The 24,328-nt window shown below is 48.7% G+C and overlaps 1 protein-coding gene across 13 annotated transcripts in view; it reads right to left on the minus strand.

Moving 5' to 3' along the window:
* The window catches only part of DENND1A (DENN domain containing 1A), a 558,482-nt gene that overhangs the window by 203,131 nt on the left and 331,023 nt on the right, over positions 1 to 24,328 (minus strand). For all 13 annotated transcript variants that reach the window (XM_070056538.1, XM_070056536.1, XM_070056525.1 and 10 more), the window contains 2 exons: positions 22,188 to 22,288; positions 2,976 to 3,021 (listed from right to left, as the gene is read on the minus strand). In XM_070056538.1, the coding sequence (XP_069912639.1) occupies positions 2,976 to 3,021; positions 22,188 to 22,288 (147 nt within the window). The remainder of the gene's footprint in view (positions 1 to 2,975; positions 3,022 to 22,187; positions 22,289 to 24,328) is intronic.

Genomic DNA, 24,328 nt, shown 5'->3' on the forward strand with positions numbered 1-24,328 from the left:
TTGGTGGTTCATGGCTGCTCAACTCACCCAGGGCACAGTGCTTTGTAAGAAAGACTCAGTTGGTGTCAAGAGTGGGGCGACTGCCATTTTTATTTTTCTTTGGGTGTTGACTACACTAGAGTTCAGCGGAGCAGGTTCCTCTCCAGCCTCACTCAACACCCACCTGGGCCAATGCTTCCTACACCTTCTCATGGCAAGTTACTCAGAGGCAAGGCCGAGCAGACCCGCACCAGTTCACCTGGGTGCAGAGGTCTGTCTCAAGTGCCAGTTCCAAGATTTATGCATATGTTGGATTACACGTTTTACTACCGAAGAGCTTACTTCCCATCAGTTACAATTATAAAACAAGTAGAAAATTTACTTCCCCCATCTTTAAGTAACATGCCGGCACTGGGAAACAGAGCTGCCTACTGGAGGGCTCCCAGTTACAGCTCCCCAAACGCCCTGCTCGCAAAGTTTCCGTTCAGACAAGCCCACCTGCTGGACACCCTGCTCCATGCTCGGGGGCTGGGGACACCACCACAAATGATGTACCAGCCTCCTGCCAAAGGAACTCATTCTTCAGGGGATGACGGAGACGGACGGGGAAGCAAACAGCTATCATTCAGAGCAAGATGAGCCATATGTGGATGACGACAAAGTGGGAGGGCTTTTGGAGGAGCTGGGGGAGGGCAGGGGGTGCCCACGCAGAGGGTGGGGATGCAGACAGGTGTAAGGCCCAGCACGAGAACTGGCTGCCATGATGGGGCAGGAGGCACGGCAGCAGCAGAGCACCGGTGTAGAACACAGGCCAGGGAGACGGGAAGGCCAGCTACCCATAGTAGAGCACGGAGGCGGAAAGCAACACATTCCACGTGGGACTGAAGCTTATCTTGCACCCCCGGGACCCAGCACCAACAGATGGAACAAAAGAGGCCCTCACTTTGCTTATCGAAAGCATCAGTGTCAATGAAGGCAGTCAGGAGGCAAGAGGATAGGAGGCATTGCAGAGACTTGGTGAGAACTGAGAAAGCGGGGCACCCGGCCACGCTCGGCGTGACCCACGTCAGTGCCTTTGCAGGCAGGGGTGCCACTTACAGGGACCAGGCACTCCGGAAGCAGAGTGGGGTGGCTCAGAGTGTGTGCAGACAATAAACTGGGGAAGACTGAGTGAGACTTCCGTAGAACAGCAAGGTGAAATTCCAGTGGCACTGGGAACTACGAACCTGAAGTTCAGAAGAGAGGCAGACAGGTGTGGGAGTCACAGCCAAGAGTCGGCAACCTTGACTTAATAGCTGAAGCCAAAAGCCTTGAAGGAGATGACAAGAGGGCGCATAGAGGAGGCCAAGCCGGGAAGCTTGGAGAAGGCCGACGGTACTGGGACACAAAAGGGGGCTGCAGAAGCTGTGCCGGAGCCATCTGGAGGCAGGAGGGGACTGTGGACACTGGCAGACCACATACTCCTCAAGTTTGCATTTCAAACTCTACAGCAATTGGCACAAAACGTCCATTACAAAGTATCTGCTTCTAGTTTTAATTTTTCCATACAGGAGCTCTCTGAATAGATCCCCAAACTTGACAAACAAAGGTAAAACACAGAAGAAATCTCTTCAATCTGATCTAAATACATCATCCGAGATAGTCCATAAACTGTGTACTGTATGTGCTTGGGGCTGGGTGATGACAGGGAGGAACTGTTAACAGAATGTAGGAGCCACATGGCCGTCCTGTCAAATTAGAAATTTGAGCAGATTTCTGTGGTCTATTTTGATCAAGATTCTCAATGTCAAACAAACAGGTTTTTCGATAACCAACTTGTTTCATTTTTGTAAGCACAATAGCACAGCGTGCAACAGTTAGTGAAGAAGCAGGTGGTCCTCGTCGACGTGAAAAGAAGGCAACAGAAGAGAAGTAGCACTTCCTTGAAGACATGCAAAGCACCACCCCAGACGGCTGTGGCTGTAGATTTTCCCTCGGAGAGCTCACCTCCCGTGTAAAACCGAGCAATCCCCACCCCCACCCCATCTCGCTCTGGTGCAAGTCTCAGCTGTCTCCCAAGGAGGAAGAGGCTCAGGGTCCACGTCCACAAACTCAGGGCACTTAACAAAAGCACAGAAAAGTCCTTTCAAAGAATTGCTCTCTAATTGGTACAGCCATGCCGAAAGCAATCTGGCATCAGATTCATAGCTTTGACCAAGCATTTCTACTTTAAGGATTCTATGCTAAGGAAATAAGTCAAAATGCAGATAGAGGCTTATGCATAAAGATGTTCGCTGAAATGCTATTTATAATAGTGAAAAAAAAAGTATAAACAACCTAAGTGTCCAACGGGAGGAAAATGGTTAAGTTGGGATCTATCCAAATAGCGGAATGACAGGTTAGCAAATTAAAAATTATTACTGGGAGCAGATAAAAACATATTGCAACCCCCATGCCATAATGCTAAGGAAAATAAAGACAACATATCAATTACGCACATTTACACAAAATATGGATTCAAAGAATAAAAACTAGGAGAAAAAAAACCTGGAAAATGCTAACAGTGATTCAATCTGGAATAATGGTAGCGTGGAGGCTTTTAATTTTCTTCTTCATGCTTCTATATGAGGTTTATATCATGTTTCCTACCATGAATAAATGTAACATAGTCACGGTGACTGAGAAAAAACATAGGAGGGAAAGTGAATGGTTTCCCTTCTCTTCATCATACCCTGGAAGAACCCTCTCCTCCGCCTCCCTGACCCTGGCTGCCTCACCCATGGAGCCTGACAAACTCCAAGCACAGTGGGAAACCCTGGGAACAAGAGCCCAGGGGAACGGGTCTAAGGCACGCTTGGCTCTGAGCACCTGGGGGGAGGCTGCAAGGGAGCTGCTGCTCCCACATGCTCCCGTGTGCAGAGCCATGAATCCTGCGACCGTGTCTTTCCACTGCCACAGAGCCCAACACCCCCCACCCCCCACCCCGTCAAGCGAGCCAGGGAGGAAAGGCGACTTACCTCCATTAAACTTAAATGGATTCCTATGAGGTAGGGCATGGGAGCGCTGTGAAGAGAAACAGAGACACACAGCTGCTTTAATGTCTGTTGCTTCCACCAGAAAATTACAGATGGTTCACTATTTGGAGAGAAACTGTTTTAATAAACGTATGCACAGTTACATTTCCTTTCACAACAAAAATCCTAATATGACATTTTGTTCCCAAGCCTAGAAACTTCACAAGAATTTAAAAATGTGGGCATGGCTGACGGCAAGAGCTTCGGCCTCAGTGTCGGTCCCTAAATGGCGGCTCTGCGATGGCACAGCCTCAGCTGCCTCGTCTTTAAAATGGGAGACTGGGATGGAACCAGCACACTGTTATTAGGATGGAGGGGTATATGTTATCTGCAAAAATACAAACGATTTGTACAGTCTTGCTACAAACAGAAATCATTCTTGCCACAATTGGCACAGAAAAAGCAGCTGAGGGCGAGTGAGGGCTTCACACGTCTCCGGGGAGAATGGGTGCCTGCCTGCTGTTACCTTATGCTATCGGGGACATGTTCTAAGGGTGCCTTCTGATGAGACCAAGTATCTGGAGAGCTGCATGCATGCCTCCCTCTGACAAAGCCTCCTCCAGCCGCCCTGTCCACAGGGCAACGGGTTCCCTAAGGTGCTGGTGGAACAGCTGGTGACCGTCCAACTCCAGCGGCTTTCAGACCAGGGCGTTCTGATGGACCGGCCCTTCCTCTGGTTTCAGCAGTCTGTGTACGCGAGTGCACACAACATCAAGGATAACGCTGCCTGCTAGTGAGGCACTGCGACGAGGAAGTCAGCTCATCTTTTCTTCTCTGTGTGACACGGTAGGCCGCACCCCCATTCTACAGAGGGGGACACAGAGAGGCCAAATCACTGGCCCCAGTGAGGCCCCAAACCAAGGGAAGCGGTAAAGGAGCACTCTGCGTCCAGAGCAGGCATTTCTTCCACCTGCCACACCCGCTTCGGGACCCTGAGCCTAAAATTCCCGGGCTCCCTGCACGGATAGGGAAGGGGAGCCCGGGAGCAGAGTGGAAGGGAGCAATCGGCAGCTTCTGCATCTACCTCTGCAGCATGTGGCGCGTTCCCTGAAATGTGCAGAGGATGGCTGACGCACCTAGAGGAGAGTCGCTGGGGGTTGGCCAGGCACTTGTGCTCTGGGACAGCTGGAGGGGATGCGGGAGGGTGGAGAGGGCTCTCTGGGGGTGGGGGTGGGGACACAAGGTGGGATTTGCCCCCAGGGCAATACTAAGGAGTGTAGGTGATAGAGGCTGTAAAACATCAGATGCCCATTTGAAAATGACTCAAGCATTTAGCAACAAGGAAAGACACAATTCCCTCACTGACCATTCAGCAAATGAAATTCTTCAAGCAAAAGTGCTCCCTCAGAATATAAACTGTCCTACTTGCTACAGATCCCAGTGGTAAGATACCTTGGGCGCCTGCAGAACAGACTTGAAGATTAGCAGCCTGGTTTGGGAAGTATTCTTCCCAGAGACGCCCGCATTTGATAACGGCTAAAGAAAGAACTGTGCACACAACTGCAGAGCCAGTGGAGCCGTCTTTTCTCTTCTTTTGTTGTCTCCCTCCACTCCTCTCCCCCACCCCACCCCACCCCCGCCCTTTTTGTTTTGTTTTGTTTTTTTGTAAAGGTATTTGTTGTTCACATTCAGCTTCTCTTTGCTTCCAGGGGCAAGAACATGCCTTGCAATATTTTTTCTCCCTTAAACTGTAAACCGTTAGTTTAGCTGCCAGCTCCACAAATGCTCCAACTTCCCAGTGTGCCTGTCTCTGCTGTCCCCGCTTTTCCCAGTGTCCACTGGAATGAATGTGTTTCTAATTAAGTTGCTTCAGGAACACGACAGCTTCAATGTCAAAAATACAAAGTCTGAACCCCGGCAGGAAGTCTTAAGACTGCAAATGTCTCATCTGGTGGAACCTCGCCTGATGGAATGAAAGGAAGCAGGAAGAGTGCAGAGTTCCAGGAAAAATGGCCACTTATTACCGTGCTCAGCTCAGTCTAACACACAGAAGGGGGAAGAGCTCGAATCCCCAACATTTAACTAAATCTTCGCTTTTCCAGCTCTCATGCTTCGACATGTAATTGATCAGCAAACTTGAGTTTTCATTAGGATTTCAGAACTCAAATTCAATGAGTTAACATAAAGAAAAAAAAAACCCTCAACATGAGAGAAAGGTGGAAAGAAAAAACTATGGCAAAAGCGCTCAGTATAATGTAACCACAGGTTTTTATCTGAAAAAGAAATATTTTCTAGAATTTTAAATATGTAGGTTTTAATGCCATGCCCTTTTGTCCTGCAATAAAAATCAATGAAACCCTGAAAGAGAGGAGAACAGAGTCTTATACAAGGGACTGTGTATACAAGAAAGGACAAAGTGGGCCTTGCTCTTCAGGAATCTTTCAATAGGCATGGTTTTTAAAGCCCAATAATTTTCCAAAGAGTAATTATGGCCTATCATAGAAACGCAGTTTCTTAGCCTAGCATTGTTAGGACGGCAATGGCTCTGTATTTAGAAAATATTTAAAACACATTTATTCTCGAATCACAGCAGCTCTGTGTTTGGTATGAATGCACATTTGGACAAATACCTTTTACACTGTCATCATTAGCTTACAAAGCTTCCAGTAATTCCCTGGATCTACTGCATTTTTGCTCTGCAAATATATAATTACAAATTTCAAGTGCAGGGAGGGAGGGAAGAAAAAGAAACCCAGAGACTCCATAAGGTTTCAATGTGGCAAGAATGCACCTGCGTAATTCTAGGTGTGTGGAAAACAATGCCCATTCTCAATATGCCTCAGTAATTACTGCAGCGGCTGACTCATTTTCTTGGAAACCTCTTTTCTTTGCCTTTTTCTCATAAAAAGAAATTTTGGGTAAAAAACAAAAAAAAAAAAAAAAACCACCTACCCATGATTACATCATCTTAACACAACTATTTCTATTCTTGCATTATTCCTTTCTAATATTGGCCCACTTTAGCAAGTCTATGTTTGAGAGTGCTCGCGTTTTAGAGTTTCCCCACTGGCTATGTTAACATTTCCTTGGTTCTACAATCTTGGTGATTATTATTTTAAAGAAGTCACCTACCCCACCAAGAATGGGTTTACCATCATTTATTGAATTCTATACCTAGAGTGAGACACTTGCTACTATAAGGTACCATTGTAATGAAAATGAACAACTTCGTGTGCAGGAATTCCCAGACAGCAAATGACTAAGCCAAAGGGTAGGACTAGGCTTTATATCTTTTCAATTTCCTGACAGTGCTTTCTAAAAGGGCCCCAACAGAAATCTTTCGGGAATATTGCAAAAACCAGAAACAACTTAGGAGGTGCCCAGCACAGGAGCGGCACGTGGTACAGCTTCTTGTCCCAGCCTTGGCTCTGAAGGAGACCTGGCAGCCTTTGGTGAGGGTGCCCAAGACTCCCCAGGGCACTCTCTGTCCTTCCTGCTCCCAGAGTGCAGCAGGGCTGCCCATCACTGTCCTCAGGAGGGCGCCTTTCTTCTTTAAGGTTCTACCAAGAGCGGAGAGACTACCAAGGGGCAATGGTTCACGGCTGTCAGGTCACTTAGAATGGCAAACTGAAAACCATGTTCTTGGGCATAACGTTAAAAAGAACATGGCGAAAATAAACCGGGCAAGCTATTCCTGAAAATCTCCTTTGCCTCTGAAATCCAACTCATCTGAATCATCTTCTGACTCAGAGTCATCAGCGTCCATGCTTTCCCATAGGCAAATCAAGAACAAAACAAAACAAAAATTCGTCTACTTGAAGCTCTCTTCCTGTTTAGGTTTGAGAAAGAACGTGTCTGACGTTTTTCTAGGAAGATATGAGTACAAATACTTGCCTCACTGAGTCAGCGGGCGCCCTGCTTTCTCTCCCCGGTGCCTTTCAGCACTCACCACTGACTTTCCATTTCAAGGCTGCATCACAGTGCAATTTTGAGACATTTTACACGGCAGTGAAACACAACACGCGCAGAGCCACGATACACATAATTCAATTAAAGTCATGATAACAGGAACAGCCATGACCACATGCACGTGCTGGCAGGCCGTCAACTGTTGCTGCTGCCTGGGAGCAGGCAGTTGAGGGTGCCGCTGTCTGTGTCTGAATGGCAGACCAGGGCGTATCCGTACCAGGCCTTTTCTCCCTTGGAATTACGGCCTGAGCTCATCAGTTCCATCCTGGGAGAATAAAAGCCACTCTTGCTACCCTCTCTCCTGCAAAGGAAAAGGGTTCTGCTGCTGGTGTCCAGGCAGTGACAACACCATGACCCCTACCTGAAAGGTCTATTTAGTTTGAATCCTCCTGAGGGGATAAGCAGCTAATATTTACTGAACAGCTGTAACGTAGCCTGCCCCAACTCCCAAGTCACTTCTATGCAGCAGACATAATTCTCAAGGTTAACTCTGCAAGGTGGTGCCAGCATCCGGATTTGCAGGTTAGGAAGCAGGCTCAGGATGGAGTAACTTGCCCCAGCTCACACAGTTAGTAAGGTGGGAGGCCATAGTGCAAACCTGGGGCCGTGGGACTCAGCACCCAAGCTTAGCCAACGGCATCACACAGTGCACACATCCAGTACTGAGCCAAAGGGAGAGGAGAGGCGACACACCTCCAGAGGGCTCCCTGCCATCCCCCCACCCCCGGCCCCTCACGGGCTCCAGGCCTGTGGTGAGAACAGGCGTGAATATGGATACTGGGGACTTAGCAATGGTCCTGCAGTCCCTGTTCATTATTTCTGCACTTGCACAATTTGCTTAATTCCTTTCCCCTGGATAACGACAGCCCTCTTAATTACGTTCCCCTGAGGTGAGCTGCAACTAATTGGAAATGAGTCAGGTGAAAGAACGGGACACCGGCTGCTCACAGACATCAAATACAGCTTCCCGAGGGCGCGCCCAGCCCTGGGTGGGCAACACCTCCTTGACATCAGCAAGGAACACAGCATAGGGCAGCCCAGGGATCTGCACAGGCCACTGCTGTTCCTTCTGTGCCCCACGTAAAAGCAGAGCTAACGTGGCAGTCTGCACACTGCGGTACGCAGCTTACCTCTCCAAGGCCCAGGCGCGCCACGTTCCTAACCAAATACCCCGTCAGCCACAGGGATCCCACAAGACCTTCCTCGCTTCGCTGCTCCCTTCCAGGGAAAGGAAAACCCTGGAAGGGGTCTTACTCATTTGCGTTCTTTCCCTCTTTCTCGTGTTTGAAAAGAACCAAAAGCATAAATGCAGCTTGTCTTATGTTTTCATTCTGCTCATAACAAGGTCTGGACAAAAGAACAGGAGAAGGAACCAGAACAAAGACCATACAACACGTCTCAGAGAACACAAACAGCCATGGTTTGGGTCTGAGCGCGACCAGACAGACGCCCTGTGGGCTATCAGAAGGGCTAACAGAAGGGCTGATGCTGCACAGGGCTGGTAAGAGCAGCCAGCGCTGACCGCGCCTTCACCATGAGCCAGTGCTGGGTGGGTGGGGTTTCCAGGCATCTTCTCATTGGGTCCTCGGGACAAGAGACCAGGGAGGTAGTGTTGGTATCATCATTTCCCTGAAGAAGAAATGGAGCTTGGGGAAGTTAGGGGACTCATCTGAAGTCACGCTGCTGCTAAGCAGCAGAACTGGGGCTGGAACCCAGCTCCAATATCCTGAGATAAAACGAGCTCAGGGCGGGCACTGCGGCGTAGTAGGTTAAGCCTCTGCCAGTGGCCGCGGCATCCTATAAGGACGTCGGTTCCCATCCCAGCACCCTGCTGACGGCCTGGGAAAGCAGTGGAGGATGGCCCAAGTGCTTGGGCCCCTTGCACCCAGGTAGGAGACGTGTTAAAAGCTCCTGGCTCCTAGCTTCGCATTGGCCCAGCTCTGGCCATTGCTGCCATTTGGGGAGCGAACCAGAGGATGGAAGACCTCTCTCTCTCTCTGTAACTCTGCCCCTCAAGTAAATAAACAAATCTTAAAAACCAAAACCAAAACCAAAACCCAAAAAACCACCTCACTGTTTCCCAGGAGATCAGCATTCACACAGCTCCCAGAGGACTGGGCCTGCAGACTTGCCACATTCTGAGTGCCCCTCCCCCCCTCCCACCCTTCATCTGAGGCTTAGTCTCATGCTGTCCCTGTAGGCCTCAAATCCATTCTTTCTCAAAGTCTGTGCTGGGTGCTTCTCAGGTCACTCAGGGGTTGCTCATGCCACTCTTTGGAGGAGCTCCTGCTTGGGTTACCCACTCAGCATTAAGCAGGTGTTGCTTTGAATGGCTCTCGTAAGCACGCACTCTGGTCACAGTGTTTCTGCGCCTACCCCTCCCCCCTCCCCCAGTCATGTGCAGGGCAGGAAGAATACAGACAGCCGAGCCACTAGCTACTAAGCCCATTTATCAAGGGCTGTGTGGGAGGATCTAATTATCTTCTCTAATACAATCCAACTTATTTTCTAGAATAAAAAAGGTCCTGGGGCCAGTGTTGTGACATAGTGGATAAAGCTGACACCTGCAATGCTGGCATCCCATATGGGCACCAGTTAAAATCCCAGCTGCTCCACTTCTGATCTAGCTCCCTGCTAATATGCCTGGGAAAGCAGTGGAAGGTGGCCCAAGTGCTTGGGCCCCTGCACCCACGTGAGAGACCCGGAAAAAGCTCCTGGCTTCAGTATGGCTTAGCCCTGCCAGTTGTGGCCATTTGGGGAGTGAACCAGCAGATGGAAGACCTCTCCTTCTCTGTAACTCTGCCTTTCAAATACTTTTTTTTTTTAAAGGTCCTATCAGGAACTTGCCCATGGCCACCCTGTTTATAGTGATTATAGCCCAAGTACTTCCACTTCAGGGTCTCTTGCTCTACACTTACTTAACACCAATCAGCATTCTACAGCCAGTTGAAAGTTACTTGATAATTATAGCTCAAAAATACAATAACAAATGGACTCACAGAGTAAGACAATCATAGCCTTATTTATGTTACCAGCTGGGACTGACACTTTTTTTGTTGTTATTCTGAACAAATTTTAAGGCAATTTTTTGAAATATGCTCCATACAGTAACAAAAGTAGAGGAAATAGGGGCAAATGGGGAAAAGATGGAAGCCGCAGTGAGGTTAGAATTTCACTTCATACTATGATGCCTGCAAGTTTGGCTCTAAGCACTCCTGGCTGCCAACCCAGTGAGGGAAATAAGATCGTTAGGGCAGTGTGTGGTGTGTCCACAGGAGAAAAATAAACTTTATGGAGGCTCCAGAAGAGTGGAAAAAGAGAAAACCACCGTCTCCTGCTGCATCACTGTGGGCTTAGTGTTTTCCACGTGGCCACTCAGCAAATACGTGGCAGGCACAGCACCAGGGGAAAGGGCAGGGAAACAGATGTGGGCTTTGCCTACTGGAAGCCCACAGGCAGCAGCTGACCCAGCAGGTGAAGGACTGGACAGGCAGAGACTCCCAGGGTGCTGTGGGGTTCAGCACGGGAGGGCTGAGATCACCTCATTTCATCTCCGCTGCAACCCAGAAGGCTGAGCTCCAGAATTCAGAGAGGGACCCAGGGCTCCAGAGGGGTCACGACTTCATCAAGGGCAGAGCTGGCGGGAGGCAGCAAACACGCCTTGAAAAGCAGAGCCTGCGTGAACGCCATGAGTTAGACCAGCTCTTCCAGGGAGGAAAGGTACTTAGCCTCAATTCCGGTCTCCACTTCTAGTCTTCCCTGATTCAGCAGCCACATCGTGATGAGGATGCACCGGGGGTGGGGGGTGGGGCGGCAGGAGAGGAGGCGGGGGCTGCTGCGCCGCCCTTTGCGAGTCTGGTAGTCAGAGCACCGGGCCTCTGACGGTGGCGGTAAGCTCACCGTGAGCAGGGATTCGGCCTGCAGAGGTCTGCTAACACGAGACACACGCTTATCACTGGCACCAACCAGTGCAAGAGGGAGGACGACGCCCTCTGATTGTGGCTGTGCAGCATCCCGGGGGTGAGGGTAGTGGCGATGTCTTCTAGAGCTCCAAGCCACGGGACCCACGTGAAATGCACACACACACTACTAAGGTAATGCCTGGATGGAAACCTGGGCCTGCAGGAGCCTGCCCTTTGTGCCACTTCAGTCTACCGGAAGGAGACGTCTCAGGAAACGTCAGGAAGGGGTCCCAGGCTAAGACCACTGCAGCAGGAGACGTTAGTCACAGAGCAGAGGTCAGCAGACAGGGCCCTCGGCTGCCGCAGAGGCCTCGCTGAGAACCGTCACGGCCAGAGGCAGCTGCACAGGGCCAGTCTCAGGCTGGGAGCCACCAGCAGCCCGACACACAGGTAAAAGTGCAGGAAGACGTGAGGTACCAAAGAAGTGAGAAGGGAAAGAAGTTTATGGAGAAATAAATGAAGAGAATAAGACAGATTAATGCAAATGATGATATTGTTTTCCCAGGACTACAATATTCCATAAGCAAGATGCAGGGCTCGGAATACCTTGTTCTCCCAGGTGCTCAGGGTTTCAAACGCTTGCGGGGAAGACAAGGCCACGCTTGCTGTGAGATCACAGACATCCTAATACTGTGCTGCTGTTTCACGTCATTTCCCGGTGCCAACAACCGAGAGGGCCAGGACATGGACCTGCCCCACAGGGACTTGCTCTGCTGCTGAAGCACCCTGGGACCCTGCTGTTGCATGGTCCATGGCTCCTGCCTTATGGGGACTGATAGCAAGACAACTTGGATGCAGCGACCACACTACACTGCGCCTCAGGAGGCCCAGTTTCCTAAGTGTTGGATTCAAGCACACTTCCAGGTCTGGGAGGAGCACAGAATTACATAAAGAATGTGTCACAAGAAACGGAAAACCAGGCCAGGGTTTGGGCGGAAGTCAGGGCCAGCTAAGCCCCTCGGAGCTGGCTGCTGCCCCCTCCCATCTCCAGCAGCAGTGTGGACATTAGGAAGGTGGGACAGGCAGGGCAGGTGCAGAGGCTGGGGTGCAGATGGAGTAGTCAAGAGTGGAGATCATGTGGGTGGGTAGGCTGTGGGCAGGAGAGTCCCCCAGGTGCAGGTGGGTCACTCTCACGTGAAAGGCACACTGTGCCCCCTTTAGCCCTGGCCTATCATTCAAATATGGCTTGTTCCCACAAAAACTCACGTTGAGCCTGACTTCCTCAATGGCGCAGTGTCAGGAAGTGGGGCCCTGCAGGAGGTGTTTGGGTCATGGTGGCGGAGCCCTCGTGAAGAGATTCCTGCCACCTTCCGGGACTCATCAGTTCCCTCTCTCACTTCCTTTCTGGCGAGGAGACCTCTCTGCTGCACTTGCCTTTCCACCATGAGGCCCTCACCAGAAGCTGAACAGATGCGGATGCCATGCCCCTGCCTTCCAGAGCTCTGAGCCCAGAAAAGCCTTTTTTTTTTTAATTTTTTTTTTTTTGATAGGCAGAGTGGACAGTGAGAGAGAGAGACAGAGAGAAAGGTCTTCCTTTGCCGTTGGTTCACCCTCCAATGGCCGCTGCGGCCGGCGCGCTGCGCTGATCCGATGGCAGGAGCCAGGAGCCAGGTGCTTTTCCTGGTCTCCCATGGGGTGCAGGGCCCAAGCACTTGGGCCGTCTTCTACTGCTTTCCCAGGCCATAGCAGAGAGCTGGATCTGAAGTGGTGTAGCTGGGACTCGAAACAGTGCCCATATGGGATGCCGGCACTGCAGGCGACAGCTTTACTGGCGTTGCCACAGTGCTGGCTCCATATACATTCTTTTGAAGGGCTAAAAATATTTTATAACAAGAATATATTATCTTATTGACAACAATAAAGGATGTATTTCCAATGCAGCTTCCTGCTAATGCACCTGGAAAGGCAGTGGAGGACGTCCCAGGTCCTTGGGGCCCTGCACCCACGTGGGAGACCCAGAAGAAAGCTCCTGGCTTTGGATCGGCTCAGCTCAGGCTGTTGAGGCCATTTGCAGAGTGAACCAGTAGGTGGAAGACCTCTCACTCTACCTCTCTCTGTAACTCTGTCCTTCAAATAGATAAATCTTTAAAAAAAAAAAAAATACACCATGGATCTGGAATTAGGCAGTGGTGAGATTAATCACATTAAATATATAGTGAATTAGATAGCTGGAATATAACACAAACCGCTGAATTACATACTTTTTAAAAGGTAAACTTTATGGTATGTGAAGTATATTTCAATGAAAAAAATGTAATGGAGGACTTGAAAAGATAGTTTTCCTGCAGAATCTATGGTGGGGATAGAGATTCCCACAGAATCTGTGGCCCAGGTAATGCAAAGAGCCCAGTCTCTCCTTTCTGCCACTTCCCACCCAGCAAACATTTACTTAGAAATCGTCCAAAGTTTGCTCCCCAGGCTCTTGGCACTTAGTTCTGGGTGCTTCTGAGGGAAATGAGAGTGCATCTCACTGAGGACCCCAGGGGCTGCCATCAACTAAGGACTTCTCTCCGTGAGCTCTTTACATAGAAGGAGGCTTTCAGCTACGTCCCTGGTAATGGCTTTGCTGCTCAGGAAAAGAGTGTCCAGGGAGGTTCTGTGACCCTCCACAGTCACATACTTGGTAGGAACACAGTCCGGACTTGAACTCAAGACTCTGACTTCCACGCCTGAATCTTTCAGCAGCTCTTCAAATCTCAGGGTCAAGTTCACTCAAGTGTTACTGCAGGATTTATCTAGTGATCTGGAATTTCCAATTATTCAACCAACACACTTTTTTGGGGGAGCATAATATCTGAACTTTAGGCCCATCAGAGACCCAACTTCCCTCCTTCTGCCTGAGCCTGAAATCCTGGTCCTCAATCCTTCCAGCCCCCCGTGAGGAGCTCACGATGGTGCCGCCCCTGAGCAGGAGGCCACTCTTGTCTCTTGACGTTTCTTAGCTCCAAACGAAACAAGCCCAGAAGCAAAGCTCTGTTCTCCCATTCTTGCCCGGACGCCCAAGTTCCTCTGTGAGGTTGTGCCTTTTCAATCCGGAACCTTCAATGAGCTCCTATCTTCCTGCATGCAGACTGAGGACTTCAGAGAAAATGGAAATGACCCAACTCTTGCATATTTGCTGGAATTCAATCTAACATAACCTACATGAGTAGACTATGAGTGTTGGGTATTTAGTAGGGAAAGGAGCAACACCTATCCTCCTAACCCACTTTCATTGTATCTGGGTTTTGTGGATTTCAACTGTATTTTGTTGGATCGTTTCTATACATACACTTCTACACACATACGCATTAATATATAGTCACTGTAGATGCATCTGTATTGTCATGAATTAACATGAAGACAGTGCCTACTTACAAAGCCCTGGCTTTGTGTCAGTTGTAATTACTATTCACCTTTGACACAACACAAAGTCAGCTCAGAGAGACTCAGGGGCTATAAAGCTAGTAAATGGGGAAGCCAGGGTCAAGGTCAGGTTTTTCTGTTTCCACCATACCACACTTTCATTTGACATCTGTCTCTGCCAGCAAGCATATCAACAGCTCTTAATTTAGCATTGATTTATTCCATATGCAAAATTTCATGGTATTGATAAAGACAGCAATTAGAATGGACGCAGCTCTGATGAACTGGAAGTCACCTCACAGCTGTGTCCCGACTGTGGTTCCATCACCCACGTGGACTGTGCACCTGGTGTTTGGACGTCTTTCAGATTTTTTGCTGAAAATCCTAGACAGAATACACAATGCAGCATTTGGGGGTTGATTCAGAACCCTGCCTACAGCGCAGATAAAGGACCTAGAACCAGTATCACACAGAATCTGAGCAGCCCTACGCAGAGATGGAGAACAGCTTCCAGAGTACTCTGGACACACAATTCGACTTTAGAAAGCTAAATGCAAAAATCCATGCCTTAACTGGGCAAAACCTATTATTTTTCTGTTCAATCCTGCCCTCAGAAAGCATCAGGAATCAGCAACTAACAAGGCTCTTGACCTAGCTGTCCTTTGGCAGAAAACATGAACTTGTCTTGATTTGCTCTGAAAACATTTTATCAGAAAGGTGTATGTACAAGTGCCTGGAATAACCCCAATACATCACCAGTTGGGAACCTGGTTGTGGTCCCTTTTTAGGACAACTTCTGAAGGAGGAAGGGAGAAGAAGGAATTTGCAAGGGAAATACCATATGGCTTCTACTGGGACATTTTATTAGCAAAATTTAATTAGCATAGTGCCTGGAACATAATAAGTGCCCTATAAATATTTGTTGAATGAATGTATAATTAATGAATGACAACATACGTCTACAATTAGCAAGTCATCAAGGAGCCTACAGAAGAATTTCTTCATCAAATCTTGGTGATGTGTCCAACTTCCTCTCTAACACTCTGAAGGATATGAGTAAGGAAAGCTTTAGCATCAGACGGCCTTGGATTTAAACTGCGGGCTCCACCACTTCTTAGCCATGTGACAGTGGGTAAGTCATCAAACTCCTCTGAGCCACAGTTTCCTAACGTACACAGTGGAGCTAATAATGTTTATGTTGCAGCTTGGTTTTGAAGACTGGCAACGACGTTTATAAAGCGCTTGCCACAGACACTATACCCAACAGCGGTGACTGTTATTAGGAAAGGGAACCTTCATTCTCATAGGCCTCTTGTTCCAGAAATAGGAAGGCTTTCCCAGTATTGGCCAAGGCCAGGGCTGCCATCAGATAAGGTAGGGAACATTCTTGCGTTCACTTTCAAAGTCAAGAGAATGGCACAGATCTAAAGTAGAAAGGAACCAGCAGCACATGTTTTTAAATATTCATAAGGGCTGGAAATGTCTTACTCCTTTCGTTTTCTCTGCCATCTGCTTTTGTTTCTTTTCTTTTCATTCTTATGCCACAGCTGCAAATGAAAACAACCATACAATAACTCAAGTTAAATAAAAAAAAAATCAAAATAAAAACAATCTGAGGGGTAAAAAGAGAAGATGAATTAAAAAGTTTTCCCCTGAGCTCACAAGGCAGCAGAAGTAAGAATAACATTTGAGGGGAGTTAAACCTTCTGGAAACCAAAATCCAGGTCCCATATTTATGATGGTGGTGAAGAGAGCCATCACCACTGACTGACTGGCCCCTGAGTGTGAACTGATGAGTAATACTTCCCACAGTCACTCTTTGGAGCAGGTGTCACGCACCTGCTAGTTAGAGACATTGCTAGTTAGAGAGGCAATGCAGACTTTTAATGGTTATATTGCTAATAAGAGACGAGACTGAAATTTGAATCCAGGTCTAAATGCATCTAAAACCCAGGCACTCTCCATTGTACTGCCATCTCCAAAAATGGGAAGAGACAAAAAAAATTAATTTGGGCAATATTTAGAGGAGACCATTTGTCCTAAACTGATTTATGCAGATAATTAAAATCTGTGATTATAGCTCTAATTAAAGTTAACTCAGATAATTAGTTGCTGTATTTGTGAATGTGCAATTAGAGTCTTCCACATAATTGTAGGGTTTTCAGTATCATATTTTCCATTTATTAGCTACATGCAAACCAGAGCGTTGCTCTGCTGGTCTCCAGTCTACCAAAAGCTGCGATAGAGCTTTTTGGGTCTTTGGACCCAAAGACCATGACCTGTGATACCAACAGCAGGGTTTGGGCTTGACCGTGTCTTTGTCCAGAAGTCAGCGAACACCTCATCTTCAAGCACAATGCCGAAAGCTCTTGCGGCCCACACTGTTGTCCTGAAAACTCCTAGCTGCAGTGTACCTGCAGAAAAACTGGCAGCAGTGGTCCTCATGTGTTAATTACACTTGCGAAGTCTATTATGCATAGAAAGGGCACCTGCTGGCAGCGAAAATGACTAGAATCCGCCCTTCCTGTGCAGCAAGTAAATTGAGAGTTCATTTCTACAGGAGATAATAGTTTTCAGATTCCATTTCGTGTATCCCCTGCATGGGGACGTACTTAACATTTAAATCATCCATAGAGGAACAAACCTCCTTCAAATTCACATGTTCCAGGCCCCTCGCACTTTACTTAGAATTGCTAGTTATCCCTGCTGGCTCTTGCCACTGAAGATTCAGCTCCACGGTGGTGAAGGTCCCCAAGCACAACAGAATCAAGTGATTAGCATCGACTCAAGTTTCATGACATTTGTAGTTTCTGAGCAAAGCGGTGGTAGCAGGCTGAAGGTGATCAAATGAAGCCTTGATTGGAGGAGCTGGCTTTCTCTCTTGGGGTCTCCCATTTCATCATTCTTACATCTTGCAGCTCACAAACAGACAGCATTTCCCACTGGCCTGTAATCGTCCTTCGGTCAAACGTCAGGAAGTTTTTCCATGAGCACTAGAGGCTGGGAGAGCGGCTGCTGCCACCTGGACACAGAAGCCTGCAAAGCACAGCCTCGTCACGAACCCTACCAGGGCATGGAGTCTTCACTCGGAATCTTCTGGAGTGGAAATGCGGGGTGACGAGGGCTTTAGCAGCCTTCCCTTGGCAGCTCGCCCTGCCAGCTCCACTGCCCTCAGGCAGGCTGGTGACACAGTTCTTGAGAGTGCCAGGGTTGGAGACGAAGCTGGAAAAGAGGATCTTGGATCCCTTTTCACAGGAAAGAGTAAAACATCTAATAAATCCTCTCTGTGAACACAGAGGGATGAGGCGGCAGCTGGACAGAAGTAACACCAGAATGCTCAATGGCTACTTGCAATAGGTGTGAGGTGGAAAGTCTCCACGTGCTTTGTATTTTGCTTTCCGTAATCTCAAATCTCTCTACAATGAAGGACGGAGTTTAATCACTGAAAACTTTCATTTGAAAAAAATGTTTACTCAAGCAATGTTAAATTTATATTCTTAATTCCATTTTTTTCATGAACATTCCAAAGTTCCTTTGGATAACTCATTTTTGTGGTGTGTTATACGTATGCTTGGACATATAATTCTTGTTGTCTTCATAAAAATAAAATCTTACGGTACATAATGTCTATACCGGGACAAGTTGCTACACCTCTAGTGGCCTTGGCTTACCCATCTGAGAAACAGAGCTAATAATGCGTGCCTTGCAGGGTTGCTGGAAGAATTAAAGGAGACTAGGAATGTAAAAGGGGTCTAGGAGCTGATCAGCAATAACAGCTACTATATGGTTATCCCTGAAGTCACTGATGGAGCATCCTCCTCTCTACAGTTCTGGGAATACGAATGGCTGGTTTTCAACGAGCTAACAAAAGGGCCAATCAAAACTGCCCAAATAAAGGAATGCTAACCTTGTGCTGTCTGGCCTAAGTTTGGCATAGGGACTGCACTGACTCTCCCCACCACACCTACAGCGAACCACTGTGCCCCTGGGCGTTCCTGGCAGAAGCACAGCGGGGAGAACCATGGGAGGGTCTCCTCTAGGGCACTCAGAGACTGCCCTCTGAGCACTGCGGGACTGTGGTGAACGTGAGGGGAGCGGGGGCTGTGTCTCTCTTCTCAGGAGCAGGGGTAGCATTTTCTTTATTGGCCATGAGCCTAGGAAGGTGCAGAAGTCTACTAGGGGAGAAAGCAGGCAGCAGGTTCTCTGTGCCCAAGGGGACACTCTGTGATTCTGTCTCGGGGGTCATATGGCCCCTTGCTGTCTTTTTTTTTTTTTGACATTTATTTATTGAAATTCAGAGTTAGAGAGAGAGGGAGAGACAGAAAAAGAGATTTTCCATCTACTGGTTCACTCCCCAAATGACTTTGGCTTGGCCAAGACTGGGTCAAGCCATAAGCCAGGAGCCTGGAACCCTATCTGCATCTCTCACGTGAGTGGCAGGGGCCCAGGTACTCGGGCCATCTTCTACTGCTTTCCCAGGCGCATTAGTAGGGAGCTGGATCAGAAGTGGAGCAGCAGGATTTGAACCACCAGCTTACTCTGCTGCACTATGCCAGTCTCTGCTTCTCTCGTTTTGTTTTCTCTCTCCCCTTCCTCGGGGGTGAGTTCTGCACCTTCTCCCCTCCAGCTCCTCTTGACTCCTTCTTCCTTCCTGAGTGTCAGCATCTGCCTCTGCCTCTGCCTCTGCCTAGCTGGTTTTGGAAGTTCAGCCAGGACACTAAGTGCAAGCCAAGGTTGAGATTAAGGAAAGGGGTACTGGAGCACAGTCGTGGGGAGGGGGAGGTGGTGAAAAGGGGAGTTTAACGATACCAGGAGGGCAAATGTCAAGGAGGGTCTCTCTATGCCCGGAGTAAGTCAAGGGCTTTGGATAGACCCCCAGGGTCAAGGGGGAAGGAGAAGAAAGGCACTGAGGAGCAGGCCTTGGGGCAGGAGGAAGGCAGCTGTGAGAACACGGGGCAGTGGTCTCTCTTCTCACCAGAATGGGGCAGGCTCGGGGAGCCCAGCTCTAGGTCAGGTGCATGGTTGGAAAGTGAGGGTTTGGTGATGACTGTGGACAGAGAGCAAGCTGAGGTCCAACAGAGCCACTCTAGTGCCTGCCCTCTGCAATGGCGTCCATGCTTGCTCCAGCAGAATCTGCCACACACGGAGCACATAAGATGACACGGGGGTGTCCAGGGTGGGAGCCAAGGCCAGGAGAGCAGGTGCCTCCAGGAGACAGGTGGGAAAACCCTGGGACAGTTCCTCTCTCTGTTTGTGAGCCTGTCTTCTACATTCAATGTGGGAGTCCCCTGCACTGTGCACTGGGCCTGAGACACAGCATCAGCAAACATTTGCTGACACTGCAAAAGCTCACCAAGGTCCAGAGCAGACAGGAAGATAGAAGCCGAAGGGGGTTGGAGAAGGGGCAAAAGGGAGAGGGAGTGATGAGGGAGTGATGAAGGAAGGAGAGGGTACAGACATAGAGGGGAGCGTGAAGGTGAGAGGCCAAGAAGGAAGTCAGAATTAGAGGGGAGGGCACTGTGGTGTAGCAGGTGAGGTGCCAACATCCCATATGGGCACAGGGCCAAGTCTTAGCTTCCCATCCAGCTCCCTGCTAATGTGCCTGGAAAAGCAGAGGAGGATGACCCAAGTACTTGGGCCTCTGCACCCACATAGGAGACCCAAAAGAAGCTCTTGGCTCCTGGCTTTGGACCAGCCCAGCTCCAACTGTTGAAGCCATTTAGAGAGAGAATCAGTAGATGGAGGATCTCAATCTCTCTGTGTGTTTTTCCCTCTCCCTCCTCCTCTCTGTAACTCTGCCTTTCAAATTAATAAATCTTAAAAAAAAAAAAAAAAAAAAAAAAAAAGAATTAGAGGGAAGAACTTGAAGTCAGAGAGGTGGGCACCAAGAGAATCACCAATGGTTAAAGGACACAAAGTGTGTCCCCCTGCTGGAGGGCTGACTGCCTTTCAGGCCATAAGCTGCTTTTGTACAGATGTTATCTTATTTCATCCTGGAAACAACGTGAGGAATCAGGTCCGGTGTTTTTAGCCTTCTGTAGATAAGGAGGGAAATGGAGAGAGGTGAGGTCACTCTCTGTAAGTGGCATAGCTGGGCAGCAAAGGAGCTGGGGCAGGGTCTCAGATGTCCTCTCTCAGCCCCACCCTTGTTGGCAAGGGGGTGACCTCCCCTCAGACGACAACGGACAGCCACTGTGAGCCCAGGGGGAGGAGCCAGAGGCCAATCGCATGGCTGCTGGAACCTCTGAGGAAGGTGGGGAAGGGAATGGAGAGATGTGGATGTCAAGACAAGCAGGTGACAGTGACAGGGAGAGGTTTCCCGGGTGCTATACTAGGAACCGAATGGCAGGCGGAAGCGTCACCAGGCCATGACCGTGGGGACGGCCGTCTGATAGTTTGGAGCCTGGAAGCGGCAGAACAGCTTCCATGGAGCGGTCAGCACTCCGTGAATTCTCAATGGCAGAAGAGATGCCTGGGGACCCGAGAGCGGGGAGGGTCAAGGAGGGGCCCTGTGGTGCAGACGCTCCCCCGAGGACAAGAAGCCCAAGTATTTGATGTAATAGGGTGAATTGGCCTTTTCTGTCGGCAAACAGCTCAATATCTCCTCCTTCCTCCAGAAGAGATGGGAAATAAAATCAAGACCAGCAGCACCTGGACATCACCACTCACTGAAAAACAAAAAGTCTCCCAAGTCCAGGGAGATGGAGTGAATAACCACCTGATGGATTGAGAAGAAATTTAAAGTAAGCCAGGGCTACATCTTCCATGTGGCGGGATACACATGGCCTCCTAAGAGGTGGGAGAAAGTCATGGATAAGACCCTTGCTGAGAAAAACACGGAACCCAAAGAGAACTCGGCCAATTCCCTGAGCGTCGGGTACCAGATGGGGCCTGCTGACTCCCCTCAGGTGGTCCTGAGCCGTATCTTTGCAAAGCCTACCAGCCCCGCACATTCCAAGTGGCAGTGCCTGTGGAATGACTGGACACCCGAACCTTCCGAGTGAGATGATTACAAAGCAGGCTGGGGATCCCAGCAAGGACTTCAGCCGACCTGGACTCAGTAATCAGTCTGACCCAACGGCAAACGTCCCTCAGCGACAGGGCTGTGACCCCCCTCCAATGGGTCCCTTTTGCCCTTGTCCAGCAGGTAGGAAGCACCGTCCCTACACACCCATGGGGCTCCCTTATCACGTTCTGCTGACCTGAGCTGTGTAGAGACAGCGTCTTGAATCGCGTGACCCTAGAGAGAAACGGTTCCCCTGGAAAACGGGTCCTGCGGTGGCCGTGCAGTCTTTCCCGGTCATCTACTGCAGGCAGAGTGGGAGCACCACCGGAGCACCTGCCACGGGCCAGCTCTCCCGCACGTCCCCTTCCTCCCGCTCCTCAGCTCCGCTCTACGTGTGCAGTGCACAGCTTCACTGGGCTGATGAGGAAACAAACGCTCAAGCCTCGTGACTGAGTCAAGGGGTAAAGCTGACGCCAACGTCTTTCTTCCTTCCACTAAACCGTGTTTCACTGAGGAGCAAGATTCTCATTGACAAACAAATACAAACTTCTAAGGGTTCTGAAGTCTGCCTTGTGCTCCAAGCACAGCTGAGCGCCAGCCTTAGAGCGTGCCAGGGAACGGCTGAAACTTGAAGACCTTGGGGGTCGCAGCGGTTCCTGTCAGCAGTTTCCAGTCTGTCTTAGGGGAAGCAAAAAGCTGACAACTCCTGGTGCTCTGGTTTCCCCCAAGTTGAGAAATGGGAGAAGCATCACCTACTCTCGTGAACTCTGAAGAATGTCTCCACACAGACGAAGCTGTGAGGAGGCAACAGGGCCACGCAGTCGGGCAGTCCCAAATCCACGCCGGACCGAAGCCGGTATTTTTAGTCTGCAGTCGTCAGCTGCACACAGTCACAGCGCTAACATTCCCGGGGGGAGGACGGGGCATCCTTACCAGCAGTAGTCGAGCAGATGAGGCGGCAGCACGGGGATGTACACGTGCTGCCAGTACATGGGGTAGAGCATGGCGGCCGAGCCGTGGATGCAGGCAGTCAGCTGCAAAGGAAGCAGAGCAGAGACTCAGGGCTGCGACCCGAGCAGGCGTGCTGCCGCAGGGTTCCACCAGCAAGACTCAACGCGTGCGCATCAGCGTGCTTACCATCTTCACAGGCTGCTCGAGCTAGGAGTAATTTTGAGTTAACCACTCTAATCCAAACTTAATAGGAGCTTTCTCGTGCAAAAAAATCTATATTATTCCCCTGCTTATGACGCTGATACATACTTCTAGTAGAAACCTTAGAAAGTGGAGGAAAGGATAAAAGGAAGTAAGTCCACACCCTGTGAAGATTATTTACCATCATACTGTATCACACACTGAAGTACTTCTATCTCCTTTTCTATTTTTATTTTATTTTTATTTTTTGCCAGGCAGAGTTAGACAGAGAGAGAGAGATAGAGAGAGAGTTATAGACAGTGAGAGAAAGATAGAGAGAAAGGTCTTCCTTCTGTTGGTTCACTCCCCTAATGCTGCTACAGCTGGCGCTGCGCTGATCCGAAGCCAGGAGCCAGGTATCTCCTCCCGGTCTCCCATGCGGGTGCAGGGCCCAAGCACTTGGGCCATCCTCCACTGCCTTCCCGGGCCACAGTAGAGAGCTGGACTGGAAGAGGAGCAACTGGGACTAGTACCCAGTGCCCCAACCGGGACTAGAACCCGGGGTGCCTGAGCTGCAGGTGGAGGATTAGACAAGTGAGCCACGGCGCCAGCCTTCTATCTCCTTTTCTAATACAACTCAGATGCAATGTTCTTTCTATGCCTTTAAAAAATTTAACCTTACATGGTACCATTCCCCTCAACTTAAACATTCGTAAAAAGTAGTACTTTTGGGGCCAGCATTGTGATATAGGGGGAAAGCCGCTGCCTGCAATGCTGGCATTCCATATGGGTACTGGTTTGAGTCCCAGCTGCTCCACTTCTGATCCAGCTCCCTACTAATGTACCTGGGAAAGCAACGGCAGATGGCCCAAGTGCTTGGGCCCCTGAGCCCACGTGGGAGACTGGAAGAAGCTCCTGGCTTCAACCTGGCCAACCTCTAGCAATTGTAGCCATTTGGGGAGCAAACCAGCAGATGGAAGATTCTCTCTCTCTCTGCCTCTAACTCTTTCAAATAAATAATATAAATCTTTAAAAAAGTACTTTTTAATGATACTCAATGGATTTCTCACACTACATTGAAGTACTCTTCTATCATGACAGTATATAACCACACCAGGTCAACGGTTTTTATACATGGTTCCTAGATGTAGAATGCAGAGACTAAGTTCATAAATATCTTAAAGCACTTAATAAATATGATAATGTGAATTTCATAAACATTTACATAACAAAGACATGAAGGACAGAGCCTCTTGACACTCTAGTCTCGCACACCACAACACTGGTCTTCCTGCTCCTCACCAGCACAAAACGCTGTTAGTAGCTTTAAAATTGAATCTTACTGTTTTATTTATTCCCTTCCATCATATATTTCATGACTATACTTCTTAGGTGTTCATATTCTTAGCCAACTTAGTAAAACTGAGGATTAAGGATATTTTAAATTGTTATTATTGATTTATAAGCAAGCACTGATGACCTGCCAAGGTTACCAACCCTTTGTCGTGTTTTTGAAAATAATCTACCCTTAATTTTCTTTGGATTTCTGGGTGAAGAGAAGGCTTAAATAATTACACAGACAAATCTTTTCCTTTGCAATGATTTCCACTGCTTTTATCCTAAGAAAGTCCTCTAAATGTTACCCCAGCATTTAACTCTTTAATCCATCTGGAATTAATTTAGATTTAGGAACTGAGGTGAGAATTTTTTTTTCAGTAGTTAATCAATCGCTCTGCGCTGTTTACTGCTTCACCCTTCCTCTTCCTGTTCCTTTGACATGCCCCTATTTTGTAATCCTTTTTCCCCCCTCTTAACAGCTAGAGCTATCACACAATCAGTATTCGGAACAATTAAAAATGTAGGAGATGAAGATAACACAGAGAGATACAATTGCTACAAAATTCAATACGGTGAAAAGGAAGGAAAAGAAAATCTAAGCTTTG

This window comes from Oryctolagus cuniculus, chromosome 1, assembly GCF_964237555.1.
Source record: "Oryctolagus cuniculus chromosome 1, mOryCun1.1, whole genome shotgun sequence".
Lineage (NCBI taxonomy): Eukaryota > Metazoa > Chordata > Mammalia > Lagomorpha > Leporidae > Oryctolagus > Oryctolagus cuniculus.